The 19,066-nt window shown below is 36.7% G+C and overlaps 1 protein-coding gene across 3 annotated transcripts in view; it reads right to left on the reverse strand.

Moving 5' to 3' along the window:
• inaD (inactivation no afterpotential D) overlaps positions 1 to 19,066 on the reverse strand; it is a 2,962,486-nt gene that overhangs the window by 1,427,223 nt on the left and 1,516,197 nt on the right. For all 3 annotated transcript variants that reach the window (XM_043429353.1, XM_043429354.1, XM_043429355.1), the window contains one exon: positions 6,476 to 6,672. In XM_043429353.1, the coding sequence (XP_043285288.1) occupies positions 6,476 to 6,672 (197 nt within the window). The remainder of the gene's footprint in view (positions 1 to 6,475; positions 6,673 to 19,066) is intronic.

Raw genomic sequence — 19,066 nt, forward strand, 5'->3', positions numbered from 1 at the left:
TATAAGAACTGACAAAGTCGAGATAGAGAGAGAAAGAGGCACCACGCGCTTCACAGAAAGAGAACACTGGCGTTCGAACCTATGAGCCACCATCGAAGCACGCAGCGCGGCAACACCTCCCGAGCCTGCCCTCGATCTACCGCGCTCGCGCACACCCCTGACTCTCTCAATCACCGCTACGCGGCTACTCAGCGAAGACTCTCCCATTTAAGTCACAACACCACCGCGAGGTGGCGCACGAACGATCAGATTCGCGTCAGCCGTGCGTTCCCCGGAAGAAAATATAAACGGCAAGGATCGAAGCCGAAATCGGATCAAATTCGAACCCTCTCTGGGCTGAGCTCTACTCACTCCCATTGAGTATCCTTTTCTCGCTACACGAGATCCACCATCACAACGCCGCATCCCGAGGTTGCAGCACCGCCGCCACCGTGGAGGCTCATCCCGATCTCGGGTCTGAAGTTCCGGCTCACTCGTCCGCCTAGGGCCACGCTTCACCCGTTCGACGACCAGCTCAGGCGCTGGACATCTCCATCTTTCGGCGGGGCTCTCCCCTTGCTGTCGCCACTGCCGAATTCTCCACCAGCTTTCACCTCCACCGGCACTTAAACTCGGCCAGCCTGCCGAGTTCACCGAGGCATCCAGGTGGAAGCCAGCTCAGACAGCGAGTGGGAAGCAGCCACCACTCCGAGCCGAGCGCCAGCAACGGCACCCCATCTGCCGGGTCCTGAGCCGGTCTCACAAGCCGCCGAGATCAGCACCACCAGGGAAGGCTCTCCGCACACACCCAGTCCCACCTATCAGCCTCAAGGACTCACGGTGGCGGGTCACGAATACTCACCCTCCATTAATTTGGCGAGAACGCCTCTATGTACACGATCCAAAGGATCATAATAATAACCTTTTTTTAAATAAATGAGGTGTTCCACCTCCTTGAGAGTAAAGACAAACAAAATATCTACGACTTCATTCCACGAGAGCTAGGGCTCGCCGTCATAAGTCATCACTCTTCCCCGCTCTATTGTCGCCACCTACGGATTCACTCTCGTCGCCTCATCACCCACTGCGTCTACCTCGCTCTCTCTCTCTCTCTCTCTCGACCGTTCGACTTTAAACATTTTAAATTGTAAAAAAAAATTACTTTATAAAAAAAATACAGAACAATTCGAAAAAAATTTCACAAATCTTGAAAAAACATTATATTAAAATAAAAACTAATTTGTATCTATTTTTAAAGTGTCAAAAGCATCAAATAACAAGTAAAACATAAAAAACCGAAACATCACGCTTGAAATAATTTTGGAAACCGATGCCTCATTGTTAATGTTTCGTGCTATAATTCGTTAGACTCGATTTTTCCGATGTCCTGTTATGCTCGCTTGTAAAATCAAGAGTATTTTTCGCTTTTACAATTTTTATTTCCGTTTTTGATTCGATATAAATTCTAGTACTATCTATCGCCTCTCGGATGATTATTTCCTAAATGGGTCTAGATCTCCCTGCCTGGACCACTTCGGACAATATTTTTCAAGTGAGAATTTAATTTTAAATAATTGGAAAAATTTTAATCCTCCTTGATCAATAAGAAAGAGAAAAAAAATGAAATGGTAGGAGGTAGACCGCGGGCTATGGGATCGAAACGTCGCCGAATCTTTCCGATAGTCCTAGCATCTACAGGGTAGAGGTAACTTCCCGTCCACGTGTTATGGGATCGAGACGTCACCGAATCGATCCGAGAACTCCGTGCAACGGAAAGCCGGAAATTTTTTAGGTTAGGTGCGGACCCTGGATTATGGGATCAAGACATCGCCGAGTCGCTCCGAGAATCCAGGCATCCAAGGAAATAGACAATTCACCGTCCACGGGCTATGGGATCGAGACGTCGCCGAGTCGATCCGAGAGTCCGCGCAACGGGAACGCCAGAAATTTTGAGGATGGGTTTTATTATTGTCGTGGTCAAATAGAGATGTGCTGAGAGAGGTCCGAGTTGATTCTTTAGCCAGGGAGAATTGTCTGACGAATGAGTCGCGCAGCGCTTCTTATACCCTGTTCCCCGCCACCGTGAAATTCTCGAGCGCCGGGAATCTCCGTTTTCGCTCGGTTCTGCGCACCTCTCTGTAACGCCTTCTCTGATTGGCCCGTTACCATGATTCACGCTCGCCCGTTGGTTGCGTGGGCTAACATACGATGCGCGGACTACCACTTTTCATGTTTTTCAGCTTATTGCGACTCTCAACAACAAAAACTTCAATTTGATCAATTATCTTTTAATTTCTTTTTTTGATTTGGCATTATTACTTTGTTTAATATGATTCGAATAATTTCAATCGCTAAAAGTCACGTACGCGTCCTATAGCCCAATAACGCTCTCGCCGCGCATGCGTCGCAGTCGATTTTTACACTTTTCATTATTAATTTATTTTTGTTACATTGTTTTGTCTTGTGATCATTTTTCTTTAATTCGTTTTATATTTGCGATTATTTTGATCGTATTTACGCATCCACGCGACTTATAATAGTAAAATGTGAAAAGAATTAATTCTAGAAAATATAGCGCGGCGAAGTTCAGAGCGGTGCCGGTTGCCCCACTCGGACCCATGCATACCGGCCTAAGATGGCCGCCACCTGTCAACAACGACGAGCGTGGTCGCCGCGATGTTTTGTCCGCGATCTAAAGATCACGGAGTTTCGTTAGTTTTGACGGGCTCGGGCCATCGCGCGAGTGTATCGTTACAGTGTTACGTCCCAGGAGGGAGGATTAGTTGGGGGCGCACAGTCGCCGATTTAGAGAAGCAGAGTGTACGTTGAGTACATCTGCCAGTGAGTCTTCTTTGGGACTTGTGCGAGGCCCGAGAACATATACTATATTTTCAGGTATACGTGACCTTTTTATTGAGGTTGTGCCCGCGAATTGGAAGGATTTTCCAATTGTTGAGCGGTGTCGAAGGCTTCACGAAATAAGTGTATGCGATGATATTTTGTTCACTACAAAATATATTGATGAATTTATTGATTGACTATTACACTTATTTACACTTTGAAATTGAAATGTTTTTACTATGTACTTTTGAGTTAGCGATTATGACAGAGTTCTCCTAAGTGATTTGGATTAGAGAGGGAGAGTTCTCCGATCTTAATTGTTTCGAGGTTCGCTGCTAACTAACTAACAACTAAGATTCTTAGCCTAGTTAGAGTTCGAGAGGAGGATGTGTTTTTTGGGGGTAGGATGCTGTAGAGGGGGTTTGTTCTCTGTGGTTTTTTAGTTTGCATTGGGTAAAAAGTATCGTCTGATTTGATGATTGGATTTGAATATGGGGGAGACTTTTCCGCAGATACGATTGGAGGAAAAGTCGCGCGAGGTTTTCTCGGAATTAGGGAAAGTGTGTTAAGCAGAGTTCTGAGATGTGCACGTGTTGCACTTGAGATAAGAGCATCTGTTTTCGGGACTCGTGGGAAACGCGAGTTTCGGAACGCGTCTCTGGAATCTCGTGTGGATTTAGGAAATGCTGCATTGATAATAAATTCAAGGATAGGAAATCGGTCTTGGAGTGTTTATTCCTGGTTTTCCGTGCTCGTCTTGTAGGATTATTTATGGCGCCGGAACGTCGGGGAGAGTCTAGGGCGCGCGTTGTGAGTGTTTAAAGAATGGACGGTTGAGGAAAAAAATATGTGCGAGCGCCGAGTGTCTCACAGGATGTATTTGTTATGGGTGGTCTGGATACGCTCTGTGTTTAAATATATTCCTAGATAAGAACTATGTATCGACAAATGATGATAAAGGTTGGAAATATACTTGTGATAGCGATTGAGTTGAAGAGAAAAAGTGAGGGGCGTTTAGCGTAATGGTAGGACGTAACAACAGTATATGTAGGTATATATTTATAAACTTTATTCCGCTGGAACGGTATAGCGAGTGTCCTGACCAATCACAACTCATTATTTCTGTAGCCAGGATCCCGGGACCCGAGCTTCCATAGAAATGGGTTATAGCTGGCATCAAGAGACCTTTGATGGTGTTCTGTACAGACACAGTAAATCCATAAATGTGTTAGTAACTTTTGCATAATCTTGAGCCTGTGCAAAGTTTTTTCTCAGCATTCACGCTACTGATCGTGTTGTTTTCGTGCTCATTCGAAAGGGATTTTGAAAATTAGTCTCCAAACCAATTTTTGATTTATAAAACATCTCTTGAGCTCTGCAATTTTAGAAAATCACATGCCAGTTTTACCTCCACCACCGTGAATCGTTTTATTCAGAGAAAGTATACTCGGCGAGCCTCGGGCCAGCAGACGACAGGGCTGTCAATGTATTTGTCCCGAGACTCTACCGAGTCTCTTGATTTATGGCACACTACACATCATACAAACTTATTGTGCAATATTACTGTGCAATATTACTGTGCAATATTATTGACCATATGTAGCGGGCCTAACAGACGATAACAGACGGTATACAAGAAAATATTGAGGACTATCAGAAATTCTTTCATCGGCGATTGGTCGAGACGGATAGATTCTCACCGATGATTTGTTGTGATGGGCATTAAGAGGCCCTTGTATGTGTCGGTCTAAACCCATATACAGATGCGTCAACTCCGTAAATGTGTTGGTACTTTTGCATAATCTTAAGCCCGTGCAAAGTTTTTTTCTCAGTAATTACGCCACCGATCATGCTGATTTTGGGCGTAATCGAAAGAGTATTGTTTGATATCAAGTTTTATTACCATATCCTGATGGATTATTTTTGCTCGTATTCCAATACTGAGGTGGGGATGAGTAGGAGGGAGGAAAAATCTGGACTTTTCTGAAAACTCGAATTCTTGTGTGGTTCCCATGATCAAATCGAGAAAGTGGAGGAACTGCGGTTGATTTCAAGAATCCCTTCTTGCGCCTTTTGAGAAATGCCTCTGCAGGTTAAAAAAATGGGCAACACCGGACACATACATCTGTCATTGAGCGAGTGCATCTCTGTAAAGATTTCTAGTCCGATGTGAAAATTTTTTATACTTTTTTCTCGGAAAATATTCTTCTCAACAACTTTCAAGCCAAAAATTGAGGGGAAGGGCACGTACATTTTCATAAAAAATCTCACTACCATCTCAGAAATGTAAAAATATGTAACACAGGACACATAAATCTCTCATTAGGGGTCTCATTCGTTACGGATTCCAATAATTGAGAGAACTTTTCTTCTCAACTGACTTTTCTCAAAACTCCGTAGGAAACATAAATCTGTCATTATTGGAGATGGCAATCGCGAATTCTTTTTTCCCTCAAATATACTTTGTTTATGCAATGCCGCAAGCAGGACCGCTGCATCCCCACTTTCCCCTCCACTTCCACGCACTCCTAGAACCTTCCCCTTCCACACACGATGCAGCCGCTGCAACGCGCTCCCCCGTCCCTGCACCGCCCCCGAGAGCCCCGTGGATTAAAACTGGTTTTGAAAAAGAAATCTCGTCGGAACTTGCGCCACCTTAGAAATACAAGATATGTAACACAGGACACACAAATTTGTCATTAGAGAAGTGCAAACATCTTTAGTCACGGAGTCCGATATAATTGAGATCATTTTTGGAAAGAGCACTTTCAAAAGAAAATTCTGTCCAATACAATCTGATACCGGAAAAATAAATCAGTCATTCTGTGAGCAAATATTTTGTCCCAAATTTTTTATCTCTTCAAAGTGCCGCCGCACCCCCGCTGTACGAGAACCTTCCCCATCCAAATGCCATGCAGCCTGCAACGGTCCCCGCGCTCCCCTGTCCCCGATCCCCCTTGAGATCCCAGAGTTAGAACTGGCATAGCTTTACTACTGACGTTTTGATCTCATAGCCTGAGATTTGTTTCCTACCTCGCCGATTTTTTTTATGCGTGCTTGCTAGAATCAGGAAAGATTTTTCTTGCGAATAAAAATTGAGTCTTCGGGAATTATTGTAAGTTTTTCTTATAATAAATAATTTTTAAATTCAGGATTGCAAACCAAAAAAGCCCGAGTCAAATTTAATTATAGATTCTGTAAAACTTGTAGATTTTGTAAATTACTTGATAATTCTAAAGACCGCAGTACAAGTTTGAGGTTATATAGCGAAAAAAAATCAAATAAAAAATTTTCATTGTACAAAGTCAAAAACACCTTTGAATGATCAAAGGTTTTTAAATTTTTGTTATTTCAATTTTGGGCCGAGCGGAAAACGCGTAATTAAAAATCGATTTTAATCATAACCACATGTGAAATACAATATCCGATAATAAGTTAATGCGATCACAAATTTCTCAAAAAAAATGAAATAAAAAGAATCAAAGTATCGTGAAACAATGTATCAAATTGAATAAAAACTCGATTTGCAAAATTTTTTAGAACACAAACTACGCCTTCTCAAAATTCTTTCAAATCGGCTCCTTTTATTTAAAGTAGCTCGAACCGACGCATGGTGACACTCTGGTCAGGTCATATTATAGTATTCTTTACAAACCTCTATAACTTCATCAGCTACTTCGAATCCACCGGTTTTAAACGCTGTTCCATTAGGATTGATTCCGCAAATGAAGACAGTCATTTTATTTCGGTCTTTATGTCCAGAAAGTGAAATACCGAGTCCTCTTTGATTTTTTTTGAGTTCCACCATGATGACGTTACCACCATATCCTCGGTATTTTTTTTGGATTTTGTCTAAAAAGCGAATGCAATAGTTTTAATTCACATGGAACATTGTATTGATATAATAAACGAAGTTTTTGTTTCTATAGTGTCCATGGGCAACAATTTCAATAGTATCCATTCTAATTGTTATGTTGTTCAACGTAAACACAAATAATTGACGTTGGTAAAATCGAAGTGTACAATTTGTGGGTTTGGATCTAGATAGGTGAATTTGAAAATTAAGACATGAGCACATTTTAACCCTAGAACGCATGACTGGGGTGTGAGCACACCCCACGCGAACTTCAAACTACGCTCCCGTCCTAACAAGCGACATTATCGACGGATTTTTTTATATATAAATTCAATTGAAATTAGTTTTATCATACATCATTCTTTTCGTTATAAAAAAACGAAAAAAATGGTGTAGGATAAAGTCAGTTTAGTATCGTCGAACCGGATTTATAAGCAGAAAAAGAGTGGGGTGCGTTCAAACCCCGGTCATGAGGTTGAGGGTATGAAAAAAGGCACATGAGGTGTAGGGTTAACTTACTAATGGACAAAACGTCAACAAGTACATTTATGTTTTATGTAACCTCGACTGATGAGTGAAACCCGACGTGTTACTCGTGTAGTCCAAAAAATAAATGCTCGATGATTTATAAGAAGTTGTTCGATCTATTCTCTGGAAACTTGCTTCAATAATGAGCAATTCATTACTAAAGGTTATAAAAAAAAACTATTTCAAACGTAATGAATAAAAAAAATGAATCTGTTAAATCTTGGTAATGTATGAAAAACATTTGGTTCAAAGGAACAAAAGGTTGTCAAATAAATGCAAAAGGGACGAGTACATCGGATGACGAATAAACAAAATTTTTAACATAATGGTATGTAAAAAAAATTACGAAACCAACTGTGTTTGAATAAAACAATTAAGAAAAGCTTTCACAAATCATGAAAAAACATTATATTAAAAAAAATAAAAATCTGGAATTATTTTGTAAAGGAAAAAAAAAATCAAATAGAACGTGAAAAATTCATTCTTACGGGAAGTATCCGGAACTTGAGAAAGTTCTAAAACTTGCTTCAAATGAGCCATTCATTACTAAAGGTTATAAAAAAACCATTTCAAACGTAATGAATAAAAAAAATGAATCTGCTAAATCCTGGTAATGTATGAAAAACGTTTGGTGTTCAAATGAACAAAACGTTGTCAAATAAATGCAAGTGACGAGTACATCGGATGGCGAATGAAAAAAATTAAAAACATAATGGTATGTAAAAAAAATTATGAAACCAACTGTAAATAATTTCAACAACACAATTAAGAAAAGCTTTCACAAATCGTGAAAAAAATATTATATTTAGAAGAAATACAAATCCGTAATTATATTGTAAAGGAAAAAAAAATTCAAATAGAACGTGAGAAATTCATTCCTACGGGAAGCATCCGGAACTTGAAAAAGTTCTAGTGAATCAAAAAGTTACCAAAAAATCGCATCAAAGGTAAAAGTCATTTGTTACTCTATGGTGACAGATACTTAGAAGAAAATCGATTCTTCTCAGACTTTCAGGATCCCTTGGTATTCACAATATTCGATGTCGATTTCGTATCGGTACAAATTATGTTTAAATATGTGCTAAAAGTACTTGTCCGGCCCATCACTTTTCATTCAAATTGCTCATTCAAATAAGAATCAAACTAGACCTTAATTAATGTATTATTTTTATGGAACTAGTATTAACGCTGCCGTTACACGCCCACCTGAATTCGAACATCATCTCATATATGCTCGGCGGCAACTATTTCTTCGCAACAATTCACTCATGTTTTTATGTTGATTTTAACAAAGTGCAATTGTGTATGTGATAATAAAAAAAAACGAGATTATACAGACGAATCCTCTCGAAAATTTATTAAAATGTGATTTATTATCAGTTGAATATCTTCAGTAATTGAATAGGTTAGTTGCTATAACAAATAAAATTCGGTTGAAGAAGGAAATGTGAAGTAAAAATTGCCGTCATTTCAATATAAACTGGAGAGTTAATTTGGAAGCTTGACAATTTTTATCGTCCGAAGGGTATTTTTTCATCAATACACAATAATATCTCTTGTATATTACAGAAAAATTGAATGCAATTAAGTTAAAATCTCTTGGAGATAATTTTCTCAATTCCCTCTGTAGGCATACATATGATCCATCAGATCTAAAAGAGCCCTGATTTTTATTTGAATGAGCAATTTGAATGAAAAGTGATGGGCCGGACAAGTACTTTTAGCACATATTTAAACATAATTTGTACCGATACGAAATCGACATCGAATATTGTGAATACCAAGGGATCCTGAAAGTCTGAGAAGAATCGATTTTCTTCTAAGTATCTGTCACCATAGAGTAACAAATAACTTTTACCTTTGATGCGATTTTTTGGTAACTTTTTGATTCACTAGAACTTTTTCAAGTTCCGGATGCTTCCCGTAGGAATGAATTTCTCACGTTCTATTTGAATTTTTTTTTCCTTTACAATATAATTACGGATTTGTATTTCTTCTAAATATAATATTTATTTCACGATTTGTGAAAGCTTTTCTTAATTGTGTTGTTGAAATTATTTACAGTTGGTTTCATAATTTTTTTTACATACCATTATGTTTTTAATTTTTTTCATTCGCCATCCGATGTACTCGTCACTTGCATTTATTTGACAACGTTTTGTTCATTTGAACACCAAACGTTTTTCATACATTACCAGGATTTAGCAGATTCATTTTTTTTATTCATTACGTTTGAAATGGTTTTTTTATAACCTTTAGTAATGAATTGCTCATTTGAAGCAAGTTTTAGAACTTTCTCAAGTTCCGGATACTTCCCGTAAGAATGAATTTTTCACGTTCTATTTGATTTTTTTTTTTCCTTTACAAAATAATTCCAGATTTTTATTTTTTTTAATATAATGTTTTTTCATGATTTGTGAAAGCTTTTCTTAATTGTTTTATTCAAACACAGTTGGTTTCGTAATTTTTTTTACATACCATTATGTTAAAAATTTTGTTTATTCGTCATCCGATGTACTCGTCCCTTTTGCATTTATTTGACAACCTTTTGTTCCTTTGAACCAAATGTTTTTCATACATTACCAAGATTTAACAGATTCATTTTTTTTATTCATTACGTTTGAAATAGTTTTTTTTTATAACCTTTAGTAATGAATTGCTCATTATTGAAGCAAGTTTCCAGAGAATCGATCGAACAACTTCTTATAAATCATCGAGCATTTATTTTTTGGACTACACGAGTAACACGTCGGGTTTCACTCATCAGTCGAGGTTACATAAAACATAAATGTACTTGTCTCCAATTTTTTTACAGCACTCATGCTGTTTTCACGGTTTGATTTGACTACTTTTTGTGCACTGTGAACTTGAAAAAAATTCACAGGACATGTTACGACACAACTATTATCGTTAATTCATTTTTTTGTTCGTTCCAAGAAATACACATAACTATTCTTGGCGTTTCTCGGCCAACTTCTTTTTTCGACCTTAGCATCATCAGCAAAAACCCATGACGTACCAGATCTTAACATGTTCGTATAATGCCCTTCAAATACTGTTCGATCATGATAGCACTATTGACTTTATATTTTTCGCCGCAAACAGTAACTACAGCGGATGGAATACCTTTAATACTAAAATCAATCTTTGAAAGTTTCATAGTTTTTTCATCTATAGATAATATTAAAAGTTGAAGAATCAAAACGCCTTGAACAGTTGATAGCGAAGTTTTTGTTAAGAGTGTTCCCATTCCGCCACAAGCATTGCACTGATGATCTTCAATCGGATTCCACTGAGACAAACTATGTTCGATTAATTCCTGTAAAGTAAAAGCTTTTTTAACACGCGGAAAGCTCAAAACTAGTATATTATTTGCTTGTTCATCTGTGGTCGTATATTGACAAGCTTTACATCGAACTTTAATAATCAATTTATGTTCTACAGCATTTTGAAGTAAATCAGATTTTTTGCAGATTCCCATGAAAAATTCAGAAACGTCGTGCTGTTTTTTTTTGAATAAACGATTCTCCTACATATTCTCTTACAACGCATGAACTCACTGATTTATTTCTTTCCACATAAGACCGAAGTAAAAGAGGTATAGGATTTTCTTTTTCCTCCGAAGTTCTGAAAAATTCTTCCCTAAGAGGTTTGCAATTGAAAATACATTGTATAATAGAATTAGCATAACACGAAATACCATCCGTATTGGTTAATCCGTTAATAGACCAGGAGCTCATATTTTTCCATTCACTTGCCGCTGATTGACACTCCATAACATTTTTGGATATAGCCCAAACAAAATCTGGAATTTTGGGAGCCCATTGTTTGGCAAACTTTATGAGGACAAGATCTGTACGAAACTTCTGTCTGAGACGATTGTATTCCCTTATAGCTAACTCATCTGCTTTTACAGAATGGGGATCGAAATTGATTAAATGTAGTCCGTCTAAGGTAGTAACACGAGAAAGACCGACATAAGTCTGTCCAGAAGTGAATATAGAATTTCCTGCATTATAATTATTACCTATCAGTGTATTCGGAAAAATTTTTAATTAATAAAATAGATTTTTAGTTTCCCTACCTTGGAAATTTTTTGAAAAATTCCCTGCCTTATTGAAAGAGAAAAATATATCAAATTACGGCTAATAAAAATTCCAGATAACGCGATATTGAAAATCCAACTTACACAGAATTAGTTTTTTTGAAAAATCATTTTATTATACATTAAAGTTGTTTTAAGTACTATACAGCCAAACAAACATGCGCGCGCATATTTTATTTCCAACTTAAATTTTACTTTGTTCGATTAAAAATCATCAATACTTTCGAATAGTCTGTTATGCGGTTACAAATTCAGCGCCATTTTCTAAATTATCAAGAATTCCATCAACGCCCTCATAAATTTCTTCTCCAACCCCATTGACTTCTGAATTAACGAGTCAGAGCAAATTTCAAAATGGACCATATTTTTTACCAAAATACATTAAGCAAACTCGTTTCTGAAAAACACGATGAACCAAGCCACAAGTCCTTAACTTCTTATCAGCAACAACGAGGAAAACTGCAAAAAACGTAAATATATATATATATATATATATATAAGTGTTTCAAACCATGATTGCAATAATTTCCATCATCGACTAATTCGTAGCGTTAAATTTGGATACTGACTTACCTTGAGAAACACTTGAATCAATGGTTGTGTCTTGGCAAGAGCAACACGAAAAATGACCAAGCAGTTTGGACGGAATTCTCACAGCGAAAATCCAGAAATATTTTTTTTTTTAACTGAAATAGAATACAATTAATCACATAATGATGACTTCGTTTCTCATTCAATTTGATAGAAAACTACAAAAAAATGCATATAAATATACCTGAATCGAAATTTCATTCTCTGTAGTATCGCACCTTCCAGAACTGAAAAGTTCTAACATATTCCCAACGAGTCTGACCCAAGAATCTCATTCCCAGTATCCACTCATTTGAAGCCCTTGGCTCAAGGAATACCTCCATATCAATCACTTGAGATCACGAAATCTGGACAATCAAGACTTTGAGCCATATATTTTCATGGAACGCTTGAGACTGTAAAACCGTGTTGACCAACCAAACTGAGGTCATGGAAAAATCACACCGTGTCCATTTGAATCAAAAGAGTTTTATCAGGAAACACCGCTTCCACTGTAATAAAAAAAAATTTTTATTGCAATTTCATTTTCATCTATACTATTAAACTGAACGAGTTTATAGGGCTTGTGGTTTTTATTCTGATTGAGGATCAAATTTTGATACCTTTATCTCAGATTTGCTGGTCCGTAACAAGTTCTGACACTTTAGGAACCTCTACGCTTGGACCATTGCGACAATCTTCAAAACCAAAAATGAAAAGGAACAGCAACAGACCGCTTCCACATTTCATTAGCACTGGAGATAAAAGATTCTGTAATCAGAAAATTACTATTATATTGAAAAATTATTCTACTTACTCAAAAGCATTGTCACCGGAGCCTGCAAGTATACTCACCCGCACTTGATCTTTCTTCATTTTCTTTGCAGATCAACGTTGATCCAAACCTCAAGAAATCTCTATCCGAAAGGAACCAAAATTTTATCTCGGTCTTCTGACTGGCAGTCTTCTAGTATGAAACTTTAACGCTGTTGATTGCAATTTCATCTTCATCTCTACTATTAACTTGTGGTTTAAATTCTGATTGAGGATCAAATTTTGATACCTTTATCTCAGACAACAAAATTTTTGCTGGTCCGTAACAAATTCTGACACTTTAGGAACCCGTGGACTTGGACCATTGCGACAGTCTTCACAACCAAAAATGAAAAGGAACAGCAACAGACCGCTTCCACATTTCATTAGCACTGGAGATAAAAGATTCTGTAATCAGAAAATTACTATTATATTGAAAAATTATTCTACTTACTTAAAAGCATTGTCACCGGAGCCTGCAAGTATACTCACCCGCACTCTATCTTTCTTCATTTTCTTTGCGGATCCAAAAATTTTTGTTGATCCAAAAATTCAGAATACGGACCAACTCAAGAAATCTCTATCCGGAAGGAACCAAAATTTTATTTCGGTCTTCTGACTGGCAGTCTTCTGCGTATGAAACTTTAACTGTTGAAAACACAATCTTGGATTTCGACCTCTATTTCGCTTTTTTTCATCTTTACTTTTTTCACCATTTTCATTAAACATTGTCCTGCTTTTAAATAGTCGGTGAATAGTCGGTGAAAACTGTTACATTCGCGATCTTTCTTTTACATCACGGAAATATATAGATATATACTTGTACTACAGAGAACTGTCAAACGCGATCTTTATAACCTCATTCATTTAACAACACACCATACGTCATATCACGAAATATATATAAGTATATACTTGTATTATGGCACCAGAAAAAAAATATATAGGTATATAAAATGTATTATGGCACCAGATTTGTCACTAAAAAAAAACAAATAAACATCAAAAATGTGTGCGAAAATCCGACCCATTTTTTGATGCTATTAAAAAATAAATAATTAATATCTCTTCAACGCGTTAAACTACAGAGTTCGAAGAGGTCGCGATCGAAAGAAAAAAAAAATAAAAAATACGTTAACTTATAATATTCTCTGGAATACTATAGTTAATTAATTATTAAAGAAACGAATTTTGAAAATTTTCGAAAACAATTGGAAACGCTATCGCTCCGGTAAAGAGTCTCTGGCAGCAACTCGTCATGTCATGTTGTTGTTATAAATGTACTTGTCTCAGAGTCGCTGCCGCAACTCTAGATTTCGAAAACACAATTTCAAGTATACAGTTTTAACTGAGAAACAAAAGAAATATTCTTCAAAATCTGATACAAGAGGTTTTGGAGGGTGTGCTTTCAGAGGCTGACATGCATTTTGTAAAATTAAATAAAAATCTTCATTATCATTGCATTTTGCAATAAAAAGTAAAAAAAAATTGACATTTTTTTCTTTCAAATCGACTTTTGTTACTGTTGCTGTATTTCAGAGAACGACAGAAAAATATTTAACCATAAAAAATCTTGAAAAAAAATTTTCTTTAAATATTGTCAAAAAAATTATTTTATAAAAAAAAATACGGAACAATTCGAAAAAAATTTAACAAATCTTGAAGAAACATTATCTTTAAAAAAAACTTATGTGTATCTATTTTTTAAAGTGTCAAAAAAGTCAGATGACAATTAAAAAAAAATAAACCGAACAATCGCGCTTGAAATCATTTTGGAAACCGATGCCTCATTCTTCTTATATGATTCGAACAGCAAAATCAATTAAAAAAACTTCCATCTAATTTACGTGCAGCATTAAAATTTATTATATCGATTCGAAGCCAAGTATTTTCTAATCAATTGAAAAAAGTTACCATTTGAGTTACGTACAGCACTAAAATTTATGATATCAATCGAAGGACAAGTAATTTATGAGTAACTCCCAATTTTGACATTATTAAATCGGTCTAAGAAGCTTTTAAATCCAAAAAAATCACATGCAAGCTAGGTATTTCTTACTCTATGGTGGCAGAGACTTATAAGAAAATCGATTCTCTTCAGGCTTTCAGGAGCTTCTGATATTATTCACAATATTCGACGTCGATTGGATCGATACAAATTTAGAAATAAATTAGGAAATTCAGAAATTTAGCATAGAATTTAGAAAAAGGAAAATTAAGATAATTAGTAAAGCTGAAAACTTTTGTGATGAACTTTTGAAATTACATGTTACGGTTGGAGTAAAAAATTTAAATAATTGACACACATGCTGCGACACAAAAATATCAAAGTTTGAAGGTATTCGCTCCATACCGCAGTAATACAAACTTTAATACTATTTGAAAAGAAATACTTTAAAACTTGCTGAACAAAGTTTCATTACATATTACCATAATCAAAGATAGGGGGTGATACTTAGCATATATACTTATCCACAGAAATTTCCAAGGTCGCAGGTATCTGCTGCGATTCAATGTATCTGCGCATTGAGTTTGGAAGACAGCAATTTCAAATCCATCCATAAATGAGCAACTGAAGACTTTTGCAATGAATTTTTCACTTCATATTTATGTTACGGTGCGAGTCAAAAAATAAAATGAATGGCACAGTATATAAATTTTATAATTTTCAGATTTTTGCTGTATTTCAATGATCCAAATCTATAGTATTAGAGTGAAAAGTTGTTAGAAGTCATGATGTTACATTAAAATGACATAGCGCACATAACATTCAGAAATTCTGTAGGTTTCCATGATTTTGGCAGGTATTATACTTAATCGCATCGAAAACTGAGCAACTGTACACTTATCGTAATGAATGTTTTCACCAATAATTCCACATTTGCAGTTTGCAGAATAGGAATACTCAACATACACGTCATTTCGTAAGTATTGTTGTCAATATTTGTGTTTGCCTACCGCATTCCGAAGATTCAACTTTTCATATTATCAGCAAATAAAGCATCCAAAGACTTTTTGGAACAAGTTTCAAAATTTATTACTCGACAGACCAGGTGGAAAAAGAATAACTACACTTATATCAAGACCAGAAACTGTTTTCAGAATCTGATGTACAAAATGTGCGATTGATGATCATAATTGGAAACCTCTTGAATCACGTTACCACAATCAGCCAGAAGAAATAGTAGAAAATCATAGGACACATATTAAGCAACCAATTAATAATATGTATCGATCCGCTGCAAACCGATGGAGTCAAAACAAGGATCGGAAAGAGCAGAGCCAAACTCAATAGGAAATAAAATATGGGAATATTCAAAAATAATGTTGACACAAGAAATAAATTAGAAAACATTTATTCGATTGGAGTTTCTCACATTATACACTAACAGTTCCGTGTGTTCTTGATTTATTAATTATCAACCATAATATTTCATATCGTAAAAAAAAAATTTGACGTTTTAGGTTGACGAACATTTTTCCTTACAACTTCCAGACCTATTTTTGATAAACTGATTTGCCTTATTTATATCTAGAGTCGCGGCAGCGACTCTGAGACAAGTACATTTATAACAACAACATGACATGACGAGTTGCTGCCAGAGACTCTTTACCGGAGCGATAGCGTTTCCAATTGTTTTCGAAAATTTTCAAAATTTGTTTCTTTAATAATTAATTAACTATAGTATTCCAGAGAATATTATAAGTTAACGTATTTTTTATTTTTTTTTCTTTCGATCGCGACCTCTTCGAACTCTGTAGCTTAACGCGTTGAAGAGATATTAATTATTTATTTTTTAATAGCATCAAAAAATGAGTCGGATTTTCGCACACATTTTTGATGTTTATTTTATTTTTTTTTTAGTGACAAATCTGGTGCCATTGTTACGTCCTAGCATTACGCTAAACGCCCCTCACTTTTTCTCTTCAACTCAAGCGCTATCACGAGTATATTTCTAACCTTTATCATCATTTGTCGATACATAGTTCGTATCTAAGAATATATATAAACACAGAGCGTATCCAGACCATCCATAACAAATACATTCTGCGAGACACTCGGCGCTCGCACATATTTTTTTCCTCAACTGTTCATTCTTTAAACACTCACAACGCGTGCCCTAGACTCTCCCCGACGTTCCGGCGCCATAAATAATCCTACAAGACGAGCACGGAAAACCAGAAATAAACACTCCAAGACCGATTTCCTATCCTTGAATTTATTATCAATGCAGCATTTCCTAAATCCACACAAAATTCCAGAGATGCGTTCCGAAACTCGCGTTTCCCATGAGTTCCGAAAACAGATGCTCTTATCTCAAGTGCAACACGTGCACATCTCAGAACTCCGCTCAACACACTTTCCCTAATTCTAAGAAATCTCGAGCGACTTTTCCTCCAATCATATCTCCGGAAAAGTCTCCCCCATATTCAAATCCAATCATCAAATCAGACGATACTTTTTACCCAATCCAAACTAAAAAACCACAGAGAACAAACCCCCTCTACAGCATCCTACCCCCAAAAAACACATCCTCTTCTCGAACTCTAACTAGGCTAAGAATCTTAGTTGTTAGTCAGTTAGCAGCGAACCTCGAAACAATTAAGATCGGAGAACTCTCCCTCTCTAATCCAAATCACTTGGGAGAACTCTGTCATAATCGCTAACTCAAAAGTACATAGAAAAACATTTCAATTTCCAAGTGTAAATAAGTGTAATAGTCAATCAATAAATTCATCAATATATTTTGTAGTGAACAAAATATCATCGCATACACTTATTTCGCGAAGCCTTCGACACCGCTCAACAATTGGAAAATCCTTCCAATTCGCGGGCACAACCTCAATAAAAAGGTCACGTATACCTGAAAATATAGTATATGTTCTCGGGCCTCGCACAAGACCCAAAGAAGACTCACTGGCAGAGGTACTCAACGTACACTCTGCTTCTCTAAATCGGCGACTGTGCGCCCCCAACTAATCCTCCCTCCTGGGACGTAACATATTACTATATTAAAAACTGGTGGCAGCGGAAACCAAAAAAAAACAAAAAACACCATTTTTTAATTTTATATTAAAAACTGGTGGCAGCGGAAACCAAAAAAAAAAAACAAAAAAAAACACCATTTTTTAATTTTATATTAAAAACTGGTGGCAGCGGAAACCAAAAAGGAAAGAAAAAACAAAAAAAAACACCATTTTTTAAATTTTATCTTCAAAACTGGTGGCAACGGAAAACAACAAAAATCAGCAAACACCAATTCTTCAATTTTATCTCCAAAATTGGTGGCATCGGAAAACAACAACAAAAACCCACCACTTTTAATTTTATATTAAAAATTGGTGTCAACGAAATTCACACCGAAGGACAACATCGAAAATAAACATCAACAAGTATCAACGAACTCCAGAAATCTCCTCCAACACGTACGAGTACTCCAAGCCATCGGAGGGACACAGCCATAAACCATCGGCATCATCGAAGAGCAGGTCAAAAACACCAGCAGCGGTAGACCACTAGCAGGATCATCACCACAACTCAACAACAGGTTCATCGGCACGCGTCACCCGACTACAAGATCTTCGTAACGTAAGTCATAAAACTCACAATGTCCAACGAAGACCAGAACCCCATGAACGTCTACGGACAGGGCGGACCGCCAAATCAAAATAACGCAGGTCAGCCGAATCCACAGAACGAATTTGGACCAAATCCCAACCCTCTACAAGTTAATGTAGATATAGACGTACTCAGTAGATATATTGCAGATAATATTCAACGTCAAGCTCCCCAACATGTCAATGCTAATCGAGCACCAGAAAACACATCATACCCCATACATGCGAATTATAAAGATTTCACTAGGTATGTACCAGAGTTCGATGGTACAACAAAAACATGTTCCCTCAATACTTTTATTAATTATTGTGAATCCGCAAGAGAATACACTCAAGCGATTGGCGAAAGACCAGTAGTCGCATTACTGAGAAGTAAATGCAAAGGCGTTGCATGCGAAAGTCTAGAAAGTTTTACAATTTCAACAATCGATGACCTCATCAACATTTTGAGAAGTAGATTCATTACATCGAAACCCTTGTTCGCGTGGCTCGAGGAATTAAACACTTTCGAACAAAAAGATAAAGAAACATTGCTCGCTTTCTATAGTCGAATCAACTTGCATCTTACTCAAACTCAACAGGCCATCGGCTTGTCAAAATTGCAAGACCCGGAAGGAGCAAAAAATTACGCTCGAGACATGGCAATAAATCAATTCCGTAGAGGCGTAAACCCAGCTTACAGCGCTCACATACCTATCACAGTCTTCGCTACCCTCGAAAGTATTTATCAACAGACAATCGAAATCGAAAAACTA

Source organism: Venturia canescens, chromosome 9 (assembly GCF_019457755.1).
Source record: "Venturia canescens isolate UGA chromosome 9, ASM1945775v1, whole genome shotgun sequence".
In the NCBI taxonomy this organism is placed as follows: domain Eukaryota; kingdom Metazoa; phylum Arthropoda; class Insecta; order Hymenoptera; family Ichneumonidae; genus Venturia; species Venturia canescens.